This window comes from Tupaia chinensis, unplaced genomic scaffold (assembly GCF_000334495.1).
Source record: "Tupaia chinensis unplaced genomic scaffold, TupChi_1.0 Scaffold000646_1, whole genome shotgun sequence".
Classification (NCBI taxonomy): domain Eukaryota; kingdom Metazoa; phylum Chordata; class Mammalia; order Scandentia; family Tupaiidae; genus Tupaia; species Tupaia belangeri.
The window spans coordinates 3,364,288-3,374,644 of NW_006160167.1; the positions used below are offsets into that span (position 1 = coordinate 3,364,288).

The window sequence follows — 10,357 nt, forward strand, 5'->3', positions numbered from 1 at the left end:
GGCAAAAACCTCTCCAAAAAAAAAAAAAAATCACCATATGCCACCTGCTGGTCCCAAATAAAACAATCCTTTTTAAAAAAAAGAAAGAAAGAAAGAATGAATGAGAAAGCTATTACAAAGTTGGGACCAACCCTGGTATCAATGACATATGCTCCGAACTGCCAATATCACGTGGTAAAATAGTAAAGGGACCTGCAGGTGGCATGGGGTTAAGGTGCTGGGTTCATATACAGCCAAAGGCAGTTCAAATCCTGGACCCAGCAGCTTGAAAATCACGCAGGACAAATGTGCGTGTATACCCAAAATCATTAGAGGAGAATGGAAGAGAAGGGATTAAAGAATGGCCATCCCCCTTGGGGGGGTTCTCAAAACCCCCTTAACCCTGTCACTCTCTCTAGCAAGGGTCCACATGTACTAGGAAAAAAAGCTTAAAAACAGAAGAAAAATCACAAAGGAAAAGGTATGTTTGCTTGTATATTGAGAAATGTGGATATCCATGTAAAAAATATCCCATAAAAAATATGAATTGGTGGGAACCAGCAGTTAGCATAATGGCTATGTCGCTGGACTCCCACGTAGTCGACCGCGGTTCGCGTCCCAGACCCGGTGGCTTAAAACTCACGCTGGGCGCGTGTGCGTGCGTGCCCAAGATCCCGAGAGGAGAATGGAGGAGAAGGGATTGCGGCGTGGCCATCCCCCCTGGGGGGGTGATTTCTCGCTTTCTGTCTCTAATTCTCTGTCTGGCAAGCGCACGCGCCCTATAGCGAAAATCTCTCTCTCTCTCAAAAAAAGAAAATGAATTGGAGCTGGAACGTGGCATGGTGGCTAAGGTGCTGGACTCCTACATAAGTAAAATGTGGTTTGAGTCCTGGATCTAGGTGCTTGCTTTCTCACTTTCCCTTTCTCTCTCTCTCTCTCTGGTAAAATTAAAAAATAATGATAAATGAAATTAAATAAATAAAATTTTTTTAAAAAAACCTCTCATATTGGAGTTCCAGCAGCTCTGGTGGTGGGAGGAGCCGTAAGGTTTATCCGCTAAACTCCACAAAGGTTCTAGGCGCATCGCGGCATCAGGCACCCAGCACGCACCCTGTCCCCTGTCCACAGCCAAGATGCCCAAAAGGAAGGTCAGCTCAGCCGAGGGGACGGCCAAGGAAGAGCCCAAGAGGAGATCGGCGAGGTTGTCGGCTAAACCTCCTGCAAAAGTGGAGACAAGCCAAAAAAAGGCAAGGCGGCAGGGAAGGATAAACCTTCAGACAAAAGAGTGCAAACAAAAGAGAAAAGGGGAGCAAAGGGGAAGCAGGCTGAAGTGGCCAACCACGACACTAAAGAAGATTTACCTGCAGAAAATGGAGAAACTAAAAATGAGGAGAGTCCACCCCCTGATGAAGCAGGCGAGAAAGAAGTCCAGTCTGAGTAATGTCATATACCATGTCTTATCAATGGTCCCTGTTTCCCTTCTTGTACATCCAGAGTAATATTTTTATCAACTATTTTGTAAATGCAAGTTTTTAGTATCTCTAGAAACATTTTTAAGGAGAGAATCCCACCTCATCCCATTTTTTAAGTGTAAATGCTTTTTTTAAGAGGTGAAATCATTTACTGGTTGTTTATTTTTCAGTACAACCAGAACATAGTGGGATATTGACTTATAGGAGGCTTTGACTCTTGCGTGTGTCAGCTTAACATTCCATAGGTGGGGGCGGGTGGGTAGTTTTTATATCCTAAATACAAAGCATACTAAATGGCAGTTTGGAGTCACAGTCATGCATTTAATGTGTCTTGAATATTTTAAATGACTTCTATTATATTTTTTAGTAGTCTTGTTTCCTAAAGAAAACCACTCTTTGATTGTTGCTCTCTCTCTCAGAATTGTGTGCACTCTGTAACACCTTTGGTCCTGGTAGTCCAGTTTTCCTAATAATTCTGTTAATGTGCTGTGAAAGATTGGAAATTTGAAGTATGTAGTGTGTATGATACTAAATTGTGATCTGGTGGGACTTACATAACAGCTTTCAACATCTGAAGACAGTGGTTCTTGATATCCTCTTAAGGAAAATTTGCCTACAGATTTGAAGCTGGAATGTCACTGGAATAACTTAAAAAGAATCACTATACTTGGCTTTTTAAATTTTTGGAACATATGTTAAGGATTGGGTACAAATTGAAATGTCTGTACTGATCCTTGACACGACCAATAAATCTCAATTACAAAAAAAAAAAAAACCCTCTCAAATTAAAAAATAAAGTCAAGAACAGGCTCCATCACATCCTGATATCTCCACATGGCCTCCACACAGCCTATCATGTAGTTCAAATCCCAGCTCTAGCAGCTTGAAAAATAGGCTGGGGCACATGTGTGTGCAGACCTAAAATCCCAAAAGGATGGAGAAATGGAGAAGGGACTGCCATATGGTCCTGCCCCAATGGAGCGTTTTCACCTCATCTCTCTGGCAGTGCACTTCCCAGCTAGCATTTTTTTTTTTTTTGAGAGGTTTTTGCTATAGGGCATGTGTGCTCACCAAAGAGAGAAAGACAGAGAGACAGAAAGCGAGAAATCACCCACTAGGGGGGATGGCCAAGCCACAATCCCTTCTCCTCCATTCTCCTCTCGGGATATTGGGCACGCACACACGCTTGGCTTAAGCCACTGGGTCTGGGACTGGAACAGCAGTCGACTATGTGGGAGTCCAGCGACACAGCCATTACGATAATTGCTGGTCCCTGCCCCCTCTAGCAAATTTTAAGAAAAACAAAAGGAAAGCACTGGACAAGCCACATACTAGAAGAAAATATTCAAAAAATATTTTAACAAAGATCTGACATACATAAAAGAGTTCCTAAAAATCAATATGAAAAAGATAAAACCCAATTTTTAAAAAATAGGCAAAAAGCAGCGCTTGACAAAGGGGCATATAAAACTGTAATACCAAAAGAACAGAGAGCAACAATTTCACACATTGCTGGTAAAAGTACAAATTTACAACCATTTTGGAAAACTGGTTAGCAGTCTCTTATAAAGCTCACTATACCTGTGGGGCCAACAGGTGGCATGGTAGTTAAGGACACTGGACTCCCACATGGCAAGCACGGTTTGAGTCCCAGCCCTGGTGGTTTACTTTCTTAGTTTCTATCTCTCACTCTGTCCCTCTCTGGTCAAATTTAAATAAAGTTAAATAAAAAAATAATAAATAATAAAGAAAAGCTCACTACATATCTACTCAATGACCAACAATTCCTCTCTTAGGTATCTGCTCAGGCAAAATAAATACATGTCCATAGGGCCAGCAGGAGGCGTGGTAGTTAAGGGCACTGGACTCCCACATGGCCAATCACAGTTCCAGTCCCGGACCTGGAGGCTTGCTTTCTCACTTCCCCACCTCCACCCCCACCCTTTCTCACTCTGTCCCTGTCTGGTCAAATTATAAAAATAAATAAAGTTAAACAAAACAATCATTTAAAAAAAAGGCAGATGACTTCTAAGTACCTGTATGTTTTATTAAAGAAATCTTCATTATTTACAGGCAAAACCACAACATACAATTTTTTTTTTAATTATTAAGAGCTGGGGCCAGCAGGAGGCATAGTGGCTAAGGTGCTGGACTCTCACATGGCCGACGGGGCTCAAGTCCTAGACCCAGGGGCTTGAAACTCATGCTAGGCACATGAGCATGCATGCCCAAAATCTCTCTCTCTGAAGAGCACATGTGCCCTACAGCATGTGGTTGGCATGGTGGTTAAGGCGCTGGATTATCACAGGGCAGTTTCAGTCCCAGACCTGGTGGCTTGCTTTCTCACTTTCTCTTTGGTCTAATTAAAAAATAATAAGAGACCAGCAGGTGGCATGCTGGCTAAAGGGCTGGACTCCCACATGGCTAACCATGATTCAATTGTCGATTTGGTGGCTTACTTTCTCGCTTTCCCTTTCTTTCTCTCTCTCTGGTCAAGTTTAAAAATAATAAAAACACCTCTATTAACCGTGCTTCTAATTATTTTGACTTTCAGCTCTAGTTTACTCAATTTTCTTACCTGACCCATCTCCTACAGAATAAAAGCCATTAAATATTAAATGCTAGTTACCTCTGGACCTAGAGCCCAAATATACCAGGCACTGCACTGCCAGGGTGACTCTCCTTAACAGACATTGGAGAAGACTCAAAAAAGGGTAAATAATCTGGTTTCAGTTTTGTGAGAATTTTGTTATTTCCGTAAGTACCTAGCCAAATGCTGTTCTGCTTCCACAAACTGCTTGCATTGTCTCTGGGAGTGCTGTTATCACAGCCCCCCTGTGAGGGGCAGAAGCTAAGGGCGGCATACCATGAATATTGGCCCAGGCCAGTCTGACCAGACTCTGCCTCCTGAGCAACGGTGCCCATAAACTGGAGACCATGAAATGAGCCCAAGGCAGTTCAAACTGGACTTTCAATACGGTGAAACTTCTTACCTGCCAAAGTAGACTATCACCCCTATAGCTGATACTGAGGAATCAATGGCTTGATCCCCGTAAAAGAGAAGTGGGGAATGAAGTAGGCAAGACTCCATCTTGGAGGAGCGCCTCCATTATAAACTGTTTAATTCTTATGCCGAGAAACTTGTCTTCTCGGTACCAGCATTTGGCGTAATGACTATGTCGCTGGACTCCCATGTAGCCGACCATGGCTCGAGTCCCAGACCCAGTAGCCCTACCCTAAACTCATGCCAGGTGCGTTTGTGTGCGTGCCCAAGATCCCGAAAATGGAGAAGGGATTGCAGTCTGGCCATTCCCCTGTGTGTGGCGGGTGATTTCTTGCTTTTTTTCTGTCAGTCTTTCAAGTGAGCCCATGGGCCCTTTAGCAAAAACCTTTCCAAAAAAAAATTTACCCTCTCCTCTTTTGCCTAAGAGTAAACAGAGTGATTAACACTCCTATTGTCTTTAAACCTCGCTGTTGATATGGAGAGACCCTGAATTCATGAATAACTCAAGGCTGAGAGCTGTTTTGGGCTTCTGCCCTCCAGTAAATTTACTGCCCCTCCCTGGAGCTACCCGGTAATCTGAAAACCTTGGGTGGATTAGTAGTTTGAACAGATTAGTACCATGAATAGATTAGTCTTCCTGCTTCTCTGATCCCTCCCTGTGAGGCTGTGTAGGGCGGGATCTGAGCCCAATCCTCACCTTGAGACCTCTCCTTCCAGAATTCCCCCAGAAAAGACCATGTCCATCCCCCAGTGGGGGCTGGAGATTTAGAGTATTAACTTCTCTGTGCCCAAATAAATAAGACTTTAAAAAATAAGAATGAGGGAACCAGCAGGTGGTGTGGTGGTTAAGGCACTGGACTCCCACATAGCCACACACAGTTCAAGTCTGTACATGGTGGCTTGCTTTCTCACTTTTCCTCTCTCTGTGTCTCTCTCTGGGTTAATTAATATAAATGAATGAGGGATCAGCAGCTGACATAATGGCTACATCGCTGGACTCCCATGTAGTCGACCGCGGTTCGAGTCCCATACCAGGTGGCATAAATTCACACCAGGCACCTGTGTGTGCATGCCCAAGATCCCGAGAGGAGAATGGAGGAGAAGGGATTGCAGAGTGGCCATCCCCCCCTCAGGGGGGTTGATTTCTGGCTTTCTGTCTGTTTCTCTCGGTCTCTTTAGGGAGACCATGCGCCCTATAGCAAAAATCTCTCCAAAAAAAAAAAAAAAAAAAAGAGAGAGAGAGAAAGCTTCTGCTTTGTAACATGCAAAAGACTTTTTATAATGATTACCAGTACTTGAGCCAGGTTTCCCATATAGTGAGTTTAAGTAAAGTGGCATTCTTATTCATATCTGCTAGTGTTTCCTAATTACCTTTCACAGGGCCATGTATTTCCAAGTGCTAAGGAGTGTAAGCCAGTAACTATTAATACTTTGCACTGAGCGAGTGCTCCAACAGCAGACAAAGCATGGAGCCCTCTCCTATTATCACACCAATACCGTCTGGTTGGACTCCAGCCAACAACCAGCTCAAGTAGATTTATCTTTCCAGTAGATCATGGAGTACATTTGCCTAATGCAGCGTCCTAGATTTTACAAATCACATTCACTGATGGACTCGGGAGTCTGCAGGTTTGAATATTTTCAAGGAGGCCACAATACATTTGTATTAAATGCTCTGTCTAAATCATCAATAAAAGCAAATTTTGAACCTCTTAATAGTATCCTCTTGCTGTGATTTTCAATTTCTGTGAAGAATTCCTAGGCTTTTAGCAAAGTCAGTGTTGAGCCAAGCCAAGACCCTGTTCTATCTGCATTCATCCAGCACAGTAAGAACCCACACAGTACCAAAGATGTTTGGAAAGGCTTTAAGGCCAAAAATGTCTATTGTGTGGCTGAGATACACACTGCCTAAAGGAAACTTAAAGCTATAAATAGCACACAATGAATACCATATACATATAACTTGGTGGAAAATGTTTTGCTTAAAAATGCACAAGGAAAGAGTTCACAATGAATATAACGTCCATATTCTATCAAAAAATTATGAAGTATCAAAGAGAGTCAACAAAAAACTCTGGACTCGGGATTAGAGAGGTAAGAATGTATTCTCACTCAAAATTTCTAAGCGCTATTTGACTACCATTTCTTTAGGATTTCCTCGTGATAAAGAGCTATTCGCTGTAAAGAGTGGTCTAACTCTCCAACATTATTTCAGAAAACCGGGTGCAGCCTGGGGTGCCCGACAACCAGCCTAGGGCAGGTACAGGCAAGACAAGTCTCCATCAGGCTTCCTCACTCCCCTGACAAAGATCCTCAAAGCTCCAACCTAACGGGCGCGTGTGCGTGCGTGCCCAAGATCCCGAGAGGAGAATGGAGAAGGGATTGCGGCGTGACCATCCCCCCTGGGGGGGTGATTTCTCGCTTTCTGTCTCTATGTCTCTCTCTGTCTGTCTGGCGAGCGCGTCTGGCAGCGCACGCGCCCTACAGTGAAAATCTCTCCAAAAAAAAAAAGAACTAAAAGAAAAAAAAAAAGCTCCAACCTAAGAAAATTAAATCAGATTTGCCTGTTACATTGCTAAGAAAAAGTACAGATATCACTGGCCAATGGATAAAAAAAATAAGTGGAAAATGGCTTCTCCGGGCAAACTGAGACGCAGTAAATCAAGGCAAATCTCTACCTAGAGAGAGCGCTTTAAAACCACCATACGTGCGGGATACTCCGTCACGAGAGAGCGAAGAGAACCCCAACCACTTCAACTCGGGATCCGAACGTGCGCAGAAAACGCACGGCGAGCCCGAGGAGAGATGCGGGCTGGGAGATGGGCACGAGAAAGCTGCAACCCTAATCAAAGAGACAGCAAAATGTGCCCCGTCACCTCCGCGACGGCTGTCGGCACCCCTCAAAACGCCAAGCCCAACGGATTTGGGAAAACAAGGAAAAGCAGCACGTGCTGAGCGGATCGGAGTTCTTTGCCCACCGAACGCACTTTCACCGACACCGGGGAGCTCCCCGCACCACCCGGCGCTGTCGGCGCGCCCCTTCTCCCCGCTCCCCCGGCTGATCCCCACCACCCCACCCATGCCCCGAACTCCCCGCCTTCAGGGGTCCCAGGAGCCGTCGCCGCCCCCCCGCCGCCACAGGTTGGCAGAGCCGGGGGGAGGCGGGGTACCGCTCACAGGCTCACCCAGGGAATTAAGTTTCTAATAATACAACTTTAGGCGGATGAGCTCCAGCGTCACGCAACCGCGAGTGTGAACCAGCATCCAACTCCGGAGCGTGAAAACCCTAGCGCGAGTGCGGACCAGGGGCCGGGGTCCCAGGTGTGGGGTGTGGAGCCGGGGTGAGGGTGCTCTGGGCCCTAGTATTGCCCCTCCCCCGGCGCCCAGCCCCGGGAAGTGTGTCCCCGCCGCGTCTCCGCACTCACCAGGTTCCAGACGCCGATCAGGATAGTGCCCGTCCGGACATGGCAGCACAGGCAGCAGCTGTTGGAATAGAACCGCGTCCAAGGCGCGACCATCTTCATCGCTCCGGCCGCGGAGGCAGTGGCGCGAGTGCGCGCCCAAGTTTGAGAAAACCTCGGCCGCGTAGCTCCGGGCCTGCCGCGCCGCTGCTGCCGGCTCCTGGGCCTCTCCGGCTCCTAGCCCGCTTGTCCTCGCGCGCACGGCCGCCTAGCTCCGCGACCTGCCGAGAGCTGCGAGCTGCTGCCGCGGCGGGGCCCTGCGCTTCGCCGGCGACTGTGGCTGCGGCTGGAGGAAGGCGGGGGGCGGGGCGGCTCGGGCCACGTGACCCGCGCCCGGACTCGTGACGTCACCGCGGACTCCCGCCAGCTGCTGGCGCCCTAGGCTCGGCGAAAATAAATACGTACATCACCGTTGCACCCTCGGCAGGTCCCAGAGTGGAGTTCTGGGCTCTCTTTCATCTGGCCATTAAAGTAACCATGTCGAGTTCGAGAGTCTGTAACAGCCTAGTTCACTGTGTTTTCCTCCCCTTCGACTTCAGTTCTGCAGATAATAGCTCCTAGGTGCAATGTGATTATCTTGCAAACTCCAGAAAGAAGTGCTGAAAAAAAAAAAAAAAAAAAGAAGTGCATGGTGTGATTACGGTCAACTGCAGTTCTTTGAACCACAGCTGAAGCCATGCAGAGCAATTTGTCTTCACTTGCCATTCCAATCACTGTGCTAGTAATCTTTTCCCAGAAAGCAGGATGTCAAGGACATCCTTTCTTTGCTTTGGGTAGCAATTTTAATCCTGACTGCAGCTCTAACCAATTGTTGCCGCAAGGTCTCTGCAAGCCACAATAGAGAACAAGAAGAGACATTTAAAGATAAGGCTAATGTTGGGAGTTTATTTCCTCCCAGCTGGTGTTTTTCGTGAAGATCTTGAGGTTAGCCTCCGACTTCTGTTAAAGACAAGTATTTCAGGAAGGTTAAATTACTGACACGTGAGAAAGTTTATTTTGGACTTAGATGAAGGGAAAAACTAATCTAAATTAAATTTCTTTCTCTGGAGAGACCAGCAGTTGGCATATTGGCTATGTCACTGGACTTCCATGTGGTCGACTGCAACTCGACTCCGGGATCTGGTAGATGCAGGGCAGGTGTGTGTGCGTGCCCAAGATCCCGAGGGGAGAATGAGAGAAGGAATTGTGGTGTGGCCGTTCCCCTGGGGGGGCTGATTTCTGTCTTTCTGTCTCTGTCTTTCTGGAGAGCGCACTGCCCTATAGCAAAAACCTCTCAAAAATTTTTTTTCTCTCTCTCTCTCTTCCTCGCTCTCTCTCTTTTTTTTTTCTTTTCTTTTTTCTTTTTTGCTATAGTACACGTGCACTAGCCTGAGAGGAAAAGTGAGAAATCATGGGGGAGCCAGTATGGCCACATCACAATCCCTTCTCCTCCATTTTCCTCTCAGGATTATGGGCCAGTTGCAGGGCTTGCATGATTGCTGCTGGGTCCAGCACTGCACACAGAGCCCGCCATGTGGAAATCCAAGGGTATTGACTTCCACGCCATCTGCTGGCCCCTTGAATTAAACTACTTTTTGTTTGTTTACTTTTTTTATTTATTTTTTAATTATTTTTTATGCATCCAAATTGCTATACATCATTTAGCTTGTAGAGAGGAATTAAACTTAAGGGCTAGTTGTATTGAAGAAAAATGTTAGATAAAGGTGTTTTAAGGGCAGGACTGCTTAGCTGTACAAAGCTGTAAAGCTGCCACATTGCATGGCCTAAACCCGGGTGACAAGGCAGCCCAGAGCAATCCCCTGAGGTACCAAGTGCAGGCCCATAATCAGCAATAACATTACAAGTAACATTACTGTGGGAGTTCATCAGAAAAACTGAATGACAACGTTTTTGTCTTGCGTTCTTACTTGAAATTTCTTTTTTCCTCCATATTAGAGGTAGTTTTTTTCTCTAGGCTCTTCCATTTAACAGTTACATATGTTTACTAACACTTTTAACCAGTATAGGACAGAGAGACAGAAAGCGAGAAATCACCCCCTAGAGGGGATGGCCACACCGCAATCCCTTCTCCTCCATTCTCTTCTTGGGATCTTGGGCACGCACACACACGTCCGGCATGAATTTAAGCCACCAGGTCCGGGACTTGAACCATGGGCGACTACATGGGACCCAGCAACATAGCCATTACGCCAATTGCTGGTCCCCCCTGTGTGATTTTCAAGCCGTCAGGTCCAGAACTTAAACCGCAGTCAGCCATGTGGGAGTCCAGCACCTTAACCACTGTGCCACCTGGTGATCCCTTCCATACCAAATTTTAAACATTTATCACCCTTAGGATGCTAACCTCTTTGACACCTAGGGCCCTTCCCTTATCTTCTTATACTCCAATTTTTCTCTCCCTGTATCATTCTCATTAACCCCTTCTTCCAAATTGAGGTATT

At 46.1% G+C, this 10,357-nt stretch overlaps 1 protein-coding gene across 1 annotated transcript in view; it reads right to left on the reverse strand.

Moving 5' to 3' along the window:
- The window catches only part of LAPTM4B (lysosomal protein transmembrane 4 beta), a 71,410-nt gene extending 61,671 nt beyond the window's left edge, over positions 1-9,739 (reverse strand). Inside the window, 4 exon segments of the mRNA XM_014592061.1 lie at positions 7,881-8,120; positions 8,123-8,209; positions 8,211-8,294; positions 9,725-9,739. Of these exon segments, the coding sequence (XP_014447547.1) occupies positions 7,881-8,120; positions 8,123-8,209; positions 8,211-8,294; positions 9,725-9,739 (426 nt within the window).
- Between the last annotated feature and the right edge of the window lie 618 nt (positions 9,740-10,357).